At 41.4% G+C, this 12,210-nt stretch overlaps 1 protein-coding gene across 2 annotated transcripts in view; it reads right to left on the bottom strand.

The window, feature by feature from the left end:
• Positions 1-12,210, bottom strand: part of dnm3a (dynamin 3a) — a 105,480-nt gene that overhangs the window by 70,998 nt on the left and 22,272 nt on the right. Inside the window, exons 6-14 of one of the 2 annotated variants that reach the window (XM_041790973.1) lie at positions 9,036-9,196; positions 8,554-8,696; positions 8,334-8,469; positions 7,338-7,405; positions 7,112-7,250; positions 6,927-7,013; positions 2,975-3,045; positions 2,847-2,901; positions 1,589-1,615 (exon numbers count right to left, since the gene is read on the bottom strand). In XM_041790973.1, the coding sequence (XP_041646907.1) occupies positions 1,589-1,615; positions 2,847-2,901; positions 2,975-3,045; positions 6,927-7,013; positions 7,112-7,250; positions 7,338-7,405; positions 8,334-8,469; positions 8,554-8,696; positions 9,036-9,196 (887 nt within the window). The remainder of the gene's footprint in view (positions 1-1,588; positions 1,616-2,846; positions 2,902-2,974; positions 3,046-6,926; positions 7,014-7,111; positions 7,251-7,337; positions 7,406-8,333; positions 8,470-8,553; positions 8,697-9,035; positions 9,197-12,210) is intronic. The other variant, XM_041790974.1, reaches the window with a different exon arrangement.

Raw genomic sequence — 12,210 nt, 5'->3', positions numbered from 1 at the left:
AGATCTTTGATGAAACATTGGTTTAGTTTTCATCAAGGAGACTAAAATGTTGGAGCTGGACATATGTAGAGTAGAGAGAGCATTAAACATTCATCAGTATTTTCTTCAAGGTTATTTTAGAGTCATTAAAGCAGTGATACTCAACGTGTGGCTCTTTTGTGTCTTAATTTGAAATACTATTCCCCAGAAAACCTTTAAAAATGGAAACCATGACCTCAGAAATTATCCATTAAAAGTCACATTAATCAGTTTGAATCCCCACATTAATAGGGTTGGCTTTAATTTTCAACCTTTATTTTTTTGTCTGTATATTTTCATTGCTCTTAATTGCAATTTTTTGCCAACTATTTCCAATTTTTTTGCCACTTTTAAACATTTCTTACTGCTTTTAAGCCTACTATTGCCATTTCTTTTGCTACTTTTTGCCCATTTTTACTGCTTCTACCCCATTTTTGCCACTTTTTGGCCATTGAATACCACTGTCTTCAGCATTCTTGCCACTATTTTTTTCCACATTTTTGCCCATTTTAGTCACTTTTATACTCCTTTTTTGCCATGTTTTTGCTGTTTTTTGGCCATTTATTGCCACCTAGAACTCATTTTCTGGTAACTTGTCACTTTCTGCCCTTTTCTGCCACTTTTTTCTCCCTGTTTTTCCACTTTTCTCCCACTTTTTGCCATTTCATGCCCACTTTGCCCCTTTTTGGCACTTTTTTGCCGTTAGACCATTATTTGCCACCCTTTAACTTATTTATATTGCCACTTTGAGCCATTTTTGCCTCTTTTCACCAATTGAATTGTGACTCTTGCAAAGTCATTTTTTTAAAACAATTTGGCTCTTTGGTAGAGCAGGGTTGAGTAACACTGCATTAAAGTACTGATACAGACCTTAAATAAGTGTTTAACATTTATATCAGTTTAGAATTATGGCTGCTTAAATTCAAAGGAAACTAGAATGGTCGTCTGAGGCGGCAGACCCATGCCTAAGCAGCGCCACCAAGGAACTCATGCTCCCATTGATTACTATGGTGTTCAAAACTTGAAGTGCGAGAAAAACCAAATGGGTGCGCGGATCATCACCAAAATCTAATCGATTCTCCCCTGTCACTATCCCAGTATTCCCTGACAGTTCGGTGAAGATCCAACTTTCCGTTCTCGAGTTATCTTGTACACATACAAACAAACAAACAAACAAACGAACAAAGATACGGAACTGTTTAGATAAGCCCCTGCCGATTTCATCGGCGTGGGTAATAACTGCTGACTAAATGTAGACCAAACTGTCAGGACTAAAATGAGACTAAAACTAGAAAGTATTTTAATCTTAAACTAAATTTAGAGTAGCTGCTAAAATTAACAGTGGTTCTGAAATGCCCCAGTACACCTTCAGATAGAGGGATTCATCCACCTGCTTCACAGAGTCTGACACAGTGCTGCCGATAATCCAGGTCTCCCCCACTGTCTGTATGGAGGGATGGAAGTCTGCATAGAAAGCTGAATGAAGCTCTAACACTGACTCAACTTTACTGAGCATGTAAACGCACTGAGAGAGAGAGAGAGAGAGAGAGAGGGTGGTCTGGGCTCCTACTATGAGGCTGGAGAGAGGAGTCACTGCCTGCAGATAAACAGGAGAAAAAGGAGAAAAGTTAACATGAAGGCTCGTTTTTTTTTTTACAAATTTTACAGCATGAGGGAATAAAAAAGTACAGCAGTGGTTTGAATGTCACTCTGTCTGACAAACATCTATTAACCTTCCTGATTAAACCCAAACATGCTGACACCATGAGTTTGATTATTCTAGTTCACAGGTTGGCGGGGGGGGCGTGTCAAAGAGTGTCAATCATTCTACAATAGCAGCCTTTAGCTCGTAACAAAAGAAAATAAGAAAACAACTAAGAACTGGATTATGGGTAACAGTTATGGATGTATCAAGAGGAGGACAATATGGACTGGCTGTCCTTCAGATGAAGGTCTGCATGTGATAACGGAAATGAAATGAAATAAAATGTACACTTTAGTTCTCTGAAGGGAGAAAAGGGGATTCTTGTAAACGATGATGCAAAGATAAGGAGCAAATGCTCTCCTGTTAGCAGACATCAGGATGACGTCAGGTCAGGGTGTCAAACTAGACGACGATGTAAGGAAAATCCTGACATGCTAGTCTTGTTGAATCCTGGTTGTGGGGCATCTTGGACTGGTAGGTAATTATGTCACACTACAAGACCGTTTGTTTTTCTGACGCTCTAAATCAGGCCCGAGATTTGACGATGAGCTGCGACGTTGTAGTCGGGCTAAAATCTGTCTGAATCAGTGTCATCTGAGCCGACCTTTAGTCCATCTGAAATCACCATCAGCAGTCAGAGAACAGATCACTGTGCAGACAGTTTGTGTTTAAACCACAAGTGAAGCCGTCACAGATACACCAGCACGATGTTCCAGGCAGACGTGTCATTTTGTGAGGCCAGTGAGTATATTCTTTGCTACTCCAGCTGTATTAGAGCACCTCATTAATATAAAGTAGATTAACAGGCATGCCAGCTCTAAGTGAACACTGTGGCAGGTGAAAGGTGAGCTTTAGTTCAATCAATCAATTAAAAATAAATGATCTGTGCATGTGTAAATTTATGAAGACATGAGCTGCTCCTTTGCCCTGTTCACTCTCTCCACAGTGTGTACATTTGAAATACAGAAATCAATTAAACCCCAATTAAAAAAAAGGTCACTGCGGACTTTAATTTAACCAGTGTGCTTTAAAGGTCCTGGTGGAATTCCTTTTAAATAAAAAAGCAACACTGAGAGCATCTGAGTGTTCAGTACTATGACATACGTGGTGATATCAGTCTTACCTGGTGTACTGCCGTCACCGTCTTCTGGTTGTTTTGGTTGTTTGTCCTCTGAGCGCTGAAAGACAAAGACTTCCTGTTATTAGTCTGATCTCAGCTCGATCTAAAGTTACAATGAATGAGTCTCTCACTTAGTGAAGCCGATGAAGTCTTCATGTTTAGTGTTGACGTAGGCCAGCTGGATGTCGATGAGCAGCAGCACCTGAACAAAAACAAGCCATCATTAACAGAACACCTGGAGCGTCCAGGCATCTAATACAGCGTACATTAAAGCGTAAATGAGGCCCGCGATGCACTTTTACCCGGCCTGCAAGATCATATTAGATCAATCAGAATTGAATAAGTATAAAAATGTAAATTTAACCTTGAAGATTAAAAAAAAAAAATGTATTAAGTTATAAAAATCTGAAAAAGTAGGGGCGCAGGTGGCCTAGTGGTTAAGGCGCGCGCACGCGCCCCATGTACGCGGACGGCCCGGGTTCGAATCTGGCCTGAGGCCCCTCACCACATGTCTCTCCCCCGCTCTCATCCCTGTTTCCAACTCTATCCACTATCCTCCTCTATCAAATAAAGGCCCAAAATAAACCTTAAAAAAAAAATCTGAAAAGTAGAGAGTGGAAATAATTAGATAAAAAGTCAGGAATGAGGGAAAGAAATAGATTCATGTTTTCATTTCATATTTTCAATTTGCATCCCAAGATTATGACTGAAACTTAGGATTTTGAATTTTTATTTCACATTTTGACCATTTAAATCAATAATTTTGACCTTTTCTCTCATATTTTGACCTTTAAGATTCACAATTTTTCATTTTAAATCAAATCTTGACCTTTTAAACCCCTAACTTTGACCCTTAATCCCATGTTTTCACTTTTTAAACAGCTGAATTTAATCTCATATTTTGACCTTTCAGAGTCACAATTTTAAATTTTATTTTCTATTTTGACTTTTTAAACTCTTAATTTTATAATTTATCTTATATCTTTTCCTTTTAAAAACCTTATTTTGACTTTCAATTTTGTATGTTGACCTTTAGGACTTATAAAGTTGGCTTCAGATTTTGAGCCTTTAAAATCATTTATTTATGTTTTTTAGCATTTATTTGACATGGACACACAGTTACATTGATGCTGTGATATTTAATCATTTTGGCTTTTTTTTAAGAAATCTTAAAATCCTTTATCATCACAGTTTAATTTCCCCTGTAATTCATTACCTGCACAGCAAATTTGGGGCACTAGAATAAACTCTGTGTGAGTTAAAATCAACTCAATCTGAGTGTACATGTGAGACCATTGAATGAACTCTAGAGCTGGGTTAAAGTTACTCTTTTCTAGGAGTTGATTTTTAACTCTTATCAGGAGTTAAAATAAACTCTTAGGGGAGTTTAAATACTACTCTCACTAAGAGTAAAATTAACTCCCATCTTGAGTTACGTGAACTCTTTCTCAGTGTTTGTAGTTAACATTTCATGGTGTTCATTATTTTGTTGCACAGAGGTTATTTTTCAGACCCCTTTAAAAAAAACACCTGATGATAATCTACCATGCCACTAAAACCTGCCAATGTTCATTGGTCATTGTGGCTAAGCTGCTGAGCTCATCAGGATGGAGCAAAGTGACAGGCAGTTCATTGTCCCTTCACATGGACTAGCCTTTGCCACGTGTGGGAAGTGTGTAACTCAAGGGACAGTGTCACTCATGGTGCAGATGGATCTAACATCAAATAAACAATAATCCACCAGAAGCATGAGCAAATGAAACACAGCAGTGATAACTATACAACAGGTAACATCTAAACACTTCTAAACATATATAAATACATCTAAAAACATCTAAAATACATCTAAACACACAATGCATGATGGGAAAACTCTGCTCCCCAGATCTGAAGTGGCAGTGTAGGTGTGGCAACAAAGCTGTTGGGAATGAACTCAGGAACAGAGTTGATTCACTGCCCTCAACACCGTGTGAATGAACTACATTTTTTAACACTGCACAGGAGCATCATTAAACACTAGATGGAGTCTAAGTGTGTGAATGTAATCTGAAAATCTAACTCTTTCACTCTTTTCTGTTTAACTCCCAATTTTTTCTCTCTGGGAATTTGCTGTGTGTGAAAACACGGCTGACAGTTTTTGGTTAAATCCTGACTCTGTTGGCGCGCCGGTAGTCAAGTGGTTAAGGCACATGCCATATACGCAGGCAACCTGGGTTCAAATCTGGCCTGTGGCACTACTTCCTGCATGTCTCTCCCCACTCTCTCCCCTGTTTCCAACTCTATCCACTGTCCTATCAAATAAAAGGCAAAAAGGCCAAAACTAAATCTTAAAAAAAAAAAAAAAAAAAAAAAAAAAAATCTTGACTCTGTTAGGCCCTCAGGTTAGACATAAATTCAGATTTCGGCCCCTGCTGTGGTTGAGTTTGACACTCTGTTTTGGGCCATATAACAGTGTCTGGTTGTTCAGTACGATGTGTCAGGTCTTAAAAACACTCACAGTTCCAGAGGAAGCGTGACTATGACATGTGTTTTCAATGTGTTCATGCAAATCTGCTAAAACACACCTAGTAAATATGGCTCCGCTCATTAGTCTCCTGTCCATATGAGAACTAGTGGTCTGAAAATGCTGACCTTCTAGTCTGCACACCGAAAAGACAATTAAGCCGTCATTCAGCTGTTAGGTGGGTCGCAGCACATCCGGTCTGAAACATCCGTCTGACCACTGAAAACCTGGTCTAGAGTCTCATGTAGTACGTCCCTGATATTTAGAAACGTTAGAAAGACGGATGTTCCTTTTTTAAATATTTTTCTTTAAAGATTTATTTTTGGGCATTTATTAGATAGAGGAGAACAGTGGATAGAGTTGGAAACAGGGTCAAGAGTGGGGGAGAGACATGCGATAAAGAGCCTCAGGCCCGATTCGAACCTGGGCCACCCACGTACATGGGGAGCGCCTTTGACCACTAGGCCACCTGCTCCCCAGGATGTTCGTTTTCAAATCAAAGCTTCAATATGCCGACACGCAGGCTGCTCCACTGTTTATCTTCAGAGTGTTTCCTGATAGACTGCAGGTTTTTGACGGCACAGAGGGCTAGGCTGCTGTTAAGGATCTGGGAAAAGACTCTGCTCTGCTCAACACTGCCTCCAAAACCAAGCAGTCTTCTGACAGTCACTGAGTCCCTGTTCCTCAGTATCAAACAGGCCAGTCAGTTTGGTTATCTTCCAGAAAAATTCCAATCAAAACAGACTCCTGCAAACTCTCTCACCGTAACCTTGACCCCTTCAAGAGCATTAAAATCTTAGACCCATCTGCTGTCCACCTCAAGCTTCCCAGAAGTCTCCATATCCATCCTACTCTTCATGTGTCTCAGATAAAACTTGTTGTCATAACGACCATGTCCTCTTACCTTCTGCACCATTCATTTATCTTATGTTGATGTGGCTCATATCTATTTCATTAAGGTCCAGCATCTTTATGTTTTAAAGACTGACATGTCTTTTCAAAGGATGCCTCACTACTGATGGCGACCATCTCAATATCTCGCCACATGGTGCAGGAAGTTGGCCTCATGCTTAAATGAGACATCTGACATGCTTCACATTTCAGATTTATGATCAAGGTCTGCCCCTTTACACATTTAAATGTTAATTTCATGGTTTTACCATAGCACCACCCACTTTAAGAGGCCAGTAGCACCTCTTACATAAAGTTTCCTATCTTCTTTGAATTTTACAGAGTCCTGCCTTGATCACTTCTACAAACAAGCATCTACCTGGAGCGCACAGATAGCCTAGCCTAGCGGTCTTTAATCTTTTAACACCTAGAAATATGTTAGATAATAAAAGGAAATAAATCAACCATGTTTTTAAGGATTTGCTCTTACAGCTAAGTTACAACAAACATTACAGTTGACATAATCACCAGACCTGACCGAGCCTTTGAGCAGAACACAGTCATGTTTTAATCTCTGTGATCTTGTTTGATTGTGAGAAGACATAATCTTCATTAAAACTGAATTAATCCCCCAGCCCTACCCAAGAACAAAACCCCATATCAGAGCAGCGTGTAGCTGACTGACCGACCTGATCTCTGCATCTACTCTCCTGCTCTCTGATCGCTGTGGTCACGATCCTCTCCGTCTCCTCTCGGAGTTTAGGGAACGCGTTGAGCTACAGCGAGGAAACAGATCACACATCAGATATCAGACACCGACACACAGAGAGTGCTGTCATTAGGTCAGAAAACACGAAATCAAGTATTTCTTTACCTTGTTGATACACTGGTACACCGTTTTGGTCAGCTCCTGACGGACCAGATCAACAAATTTAAAACATGGCCCCTTTAACCTCGATATCTGCTTCTTCACTATCGCTTCAAACGCCATGTTGGGGGTGAACAGGCCCGTCCTGCTCACAAACAGACAGAATAGAGAAGGTACACTGGCCTCTGTGGACAGGATTATAAATGACATAAAAACACTTCAGTGACAGTACCTGACTCCGTGGATGTTTCTGATGGCGTAGTTGATCTCTCGTCGCAGCTTCTTCTCATCTGACTCCAGCTGAATCAGTGATGAAGAACATAGTATTTAGAGCATGGTATAAATGGAGCAGCTGCATGATAATATCTACTCAAAGACACACAACATTCCCACACACCAGTGTTCATTTATTCAACAATAAATAAGACCAAAAATGCTCCTTTTTTACTTTTTTTTCATGATGAAGACGACACGTAACCTTGCAAAGCAGATGGATTCGCCCGTTTTCGTGTTTCTCAATGGTGAATCCATCTTAAAAAGCTCCTGCCTGAACCGTTTGGGCCCAGTTAGAAAGTAACAGGACCAATCAGCATTGAGGGGCAGTACTTTCAGGCGCGGCAGAGTCGTGATGTAAACAAGCAGCAACAAGAGGCCGGTGCAGTTATGGCACAAGAGATTAGCGTGGATGCTGCTAAAGCACCAGATTTATCAGAACTTGAAGCCATTTCTTTGTTAAAAGAAGAACAAAGAACAGCAGTGAGTTGTTTTCTTTCCAAAAACCACAAAAGTTGAGTACTGACATGTCTACAGTCGCCATGGTTCATGTTATGCAGTTCTCTATGGAGTTTACACCTCGGTAGAGGCTACATCACGTGTTTTGTTCCTCTGATTGGCCCGTAAAGATGTGACAGACAGAACGTTCATCCAATCACACTCTGAGTTTTTTTCAAAGGGTCTGCCCTTTCCTAAACACTGTATATGGAAGGTTTTCTAGATGGATGTGTGAAACAAATCCATCTGGGGTGTCAGGTTAGACGACATGATGATGAGCTTAAAATAGATCTTGGAGTTACAAATTAATGAAAAGCAATCAAAGTAGAGACTCAAATGTGAAGCCTTTCTTTGACTAAAACCAGATGAAAATGGGTTTTGTGACTAAAACTAAAGAGCATTTTTGTCTAAAGACTAAATCTAAGAGTAAATCTAAAACAAACATGACTGGACTCACTTTGACCAGCTCATAGGGGAGGTGTACGTGGAAGATGCGGTTAATCCTGGCCCCTGCTGACAGAGAGACGGTGTCCACTTCGTCCCCTGTGCCCTCGATCACCTTCTCAAAGTCCACAGAGAGACGCTGGACCAGCCTGAATGAGACAAAGGCCCACAGACAGTGAGGGATAGTCCATCATCTATAGACAGTAAACACTGAAACAGTAGCAGACACTGACTGGAGCAGAGTCTTGGTCCGACGTGCCGGGTCGTCGGGGCTGAACTGTTGATACTCCTCAGCTTCTCTGTTCAGAGCCAGCAGCTGATCCTGGAGGTGGCTGCGGACGGCCGGGAGAGTGTCTCGGATGTGATTGGTCAGTTGCTGCAAACAAACGCAATTAGTTGTAACCCAAAGGAATACTCTAAATGGTGATTTTCTCTTATGAATGAATAAACAACAAAAAAATGAAAGTCCACAACAACACTGAGGCACCAGGATCCTCAACAATCTCTCCAAAAAACAAAAGAAAATATCAAAGCATACAAAACAAACCAAATATCTCAAACACAGGGCATTAGGTGATCTGTCATGTAAATGTGGAATAATAATTCCATCTCTGCTAAGAATGAACATCTTTCTCCTTCCTTGTTTCATCAGCTTGAATGTTTGACTACTCAGTCATTCCTGCTCTGTATCTCTGTATCTCTGTGTGGTTGACACCTGGTTGAGGACTCTCTGCAGGTACAGCGTGCCCATACGGTCAGCCATGTGTTTGTAGGCCAGATGTGACAGGAAGAACTTCTGCTCAGCCAGGAGAGCCTCCTTAATGTCCTTCTTCCCCTCAATGTCCTTCTGACTACGGTTCACCACGCCAATGTAACCTGAGGGAGGGAGAGGAGAGGAGAGCGGGAAAATAATCCATCCATCCATCCATCCACCCTAACAGCCCCCATCCCCGCTACATTTTCAAGCTCCTGATGACAAATGATCTCATTCTTTCAGTCACTACATAAAAACCATGACCATACAGTCCTGAAAAAAGTATTTGCCCTTTCCTGATTTCTATTTTTTTGCATATTTGCCAAACTTAATTTTTGTCAGATCATCAAACTAATGTTAATATGAGACAAAGATAACCAGAGTAAATACAAAAGTCTAGGGCTGTAGTCAACCAAAGAAAAACGTGGTCGACCCAGGCACCAATTAATCGATTGGTCATTCAGGTAAAAAAAATTTATTCATTAAAAAAATGTACCTCGTTGGGGACTAATTCAGTCCATCCAGGCTCCTCACTGCACCTGCTTGGTACTCTAAATGATCCAAAAATGAACGTAACAAGCCTTTGGAAGCATTAATGTATCTTTTCGGCTCATCACGTCTGACTATATAATAGAATTAATGGAGAGACGATCAGCGAGCACCTGCCGTTGGTCTCCGTGATCCCAGCGCGGTAACTCTTCAAACTCATACAGCCTACAAAATAACCTCAGATCATCGTTTTTCATTCATTTATAACAGTAACTATTAACAGCCCGCGCTGTGTGTGTGTGTGTGTGGGGGGGGGGGGTTCGCCGACCAGGGTGATCTTGGTCGAACTAAAGCTTTTCGACCAATTAATTGACCAATCGAATTAAAGCTGTCAGCCCTACAAAAGTCAGTTTTTAAATGATGATTTCATGTATTCAGGGAACAAATCCATCCAAACCTACCTGGCTTTATGTCATTACCCTCCTTGTTAAATCATGAATTTACTGTCATTAAACACATTTTTAGTAGGGCTGACACCTTTGATTCGACCAAAATCACCCTGGTCGGCAAACACCCCCCCCCCCAAAGACGGTGGTCTGGGGGCAAAAGCGTGTGAGCAGCTAACTAAAGGAGACGTGCTGCTGGGAACAGGAGCAACGCAGCTCTAGGAATTACAGGTGGAGAAGCACACAAAGCTGGCAGAGTGGGATATTTTCTGACATTTTACATTACTAACGCTCAGAAACAACACATCAACTCGTCACAAAGTTGTAGCTGTTTGTATTGAAGTGGCGCTGCTGAGTCTCTCTGCTCTGCCCTCCCTCACTGCATCGACTCCCGCGGTCAGTTTAATTCACCTGTCGGAAAATAGACTGCGTAGTATCATCTCTTTATATAATCCCCACTGAAATATTCACGTTAGCGTTAGCTTCTCTTACAGACACACATAAAGGAGAGGTGATAAAAGGCGATGTCTGCTGGTCTTAAGTCCCTTCCTCTCACCTCCGTAAATAAACGCTGGCTGCTGTCTGCTTTATGCTTGAAAATGACACAGCACGGGCTGGATCAAGTGATCCTGTTAATAGTTACCGTTATAAATGAATGAAAAACGATGATCTGAGGTTATTTTGTAGGCTGTATGAGTTTGAAGAGTTACCGCGCCGGGATCACGGAGACCAACGGCAGGTGCTCGCTGATCGTCTCTCCATTAATTCTATTATATAGTCAGACGTGATGAGCCGAAAAGATACATTAATGCTTCCAAAGGCTTGTTACGTTCATTTTTGGATCATTTAGAGTACCAAGCAGGTGCAGTGAGGAGCCTGGATGGACTGAATTAGTCCCCAACGAGGTACATTTTTTTAATGAATAAATTTTTTTTACCTGAACGACCAATCGATTAATTGGTGCCTGGGTCGACCACGTTTTTCTTTGGTTGACTACAGCCCTAATTTTTAGTAAAGCTGAGTTCAGTCTGACTATCCACACCCAGACCTGATCACTGCCAGACCTGTAGAATGAATAAACCTCTTAACTAGAACCTGTCTGACAGGGAGGCTCAAAGATCTCCAGCACATCGTGGAACCATCTAAAGAAACTAAGTCACTGACATCTAACAGTCTGAGAGGGTTACAGAGACATTTCTAAGCCTTTCTGGGAGGTGTGTGTCCCGTTCATCTAGAGTCAAACTAACACAGCATTTCATCAGAAGAACATCAGACCAACAGTCAGACATGGTGGTGGTAGTGTGATGGTCTAGACCAGGACCTGGACCACTAGAACCATAAATTCTGCTCTCTAGCAGAAAATCCTGAAGGAGAATGTCCGACCATCAGTTCATGACCTCAAGATTATGGAGCAGATCCATGATCCCAAACACATCAGCAAGTCCACCTCTGAATGGACTAAAAACTAAATGAAGGTTCTGGAGTGGTCTAGTCAAAGTCTGGACCTCCAACAGGCTGTTCATGCTGGAAACCCTCCAGTGTGGCTTAATAAAAACTATTCTGCAGAGAAGAGTGGGACAACATTCCTCCACAGTGATGAGAAAGACTCACTGACAATTATGACGGACACTAAGGATGGAATAACCAATCAACATTCAGAAAGACTGTTTTTATGATCAACAGTAATGATAAAAACATAGTTGTTATTGTGTCTGCGGCCCTACAGCTGAGTGTAACCTGTTTAAGACGATCAAAAGGAACAGCTAGTGGTTAAACTTCAACACCGCCACAGGAACTCTCAGATAGCCTTCAGACCACAGACAGGAAGTGAGAAGAGTGCTAAATCCTTGGTTTACTTCAGTAAAATATGTGTAAAACCTGTGTCTCTGTGAAGAATGAATTATTCCTGAGGAGGAGCGTGAAGGAGACGCCTGCAGCAGCTTCACTGAACTCACCAGCTGCAGGGCGCGCTCCATGGAAACAGAGACTTAAATAACACCTCAGTGGTTAATATTCCCTGGACTATAAAGGTGGTCACCTTCATACCCTGACCAACAGTAGGTTGTTCATCAACACTGAGACCTTCTGTAAAAGAAAAGATTTTTAAGATTTATCTAACCTCAGCTGGGGACCTCCAGCAGGCACTAGGGATGTGGTTGGGTCAGCCCCTCCAAGTCTGATGCCATGAAATTTCTGTATCA

This window comes from Cheilinus undulatus, linkage group 7 (assembly GCF_018320785.1).
Source record: "Cheilinus undulatus linkage group 7, ASM1832078v1, whole genome shotgun sequence".
In the NCBI taxonomy this organism is placed as follows: domain Eukaryota; kingdom Metazoa; phylum Chordata; class Actinopteri; order Labriformes; family Labridae; genus Cheilinus; species Cheilinus undulatus.
The sequence above is the reverse complement of the archived record's forward strand: the minus strand, read 5'-3'. Positions and strand labels throughout refer to the sequence as shown.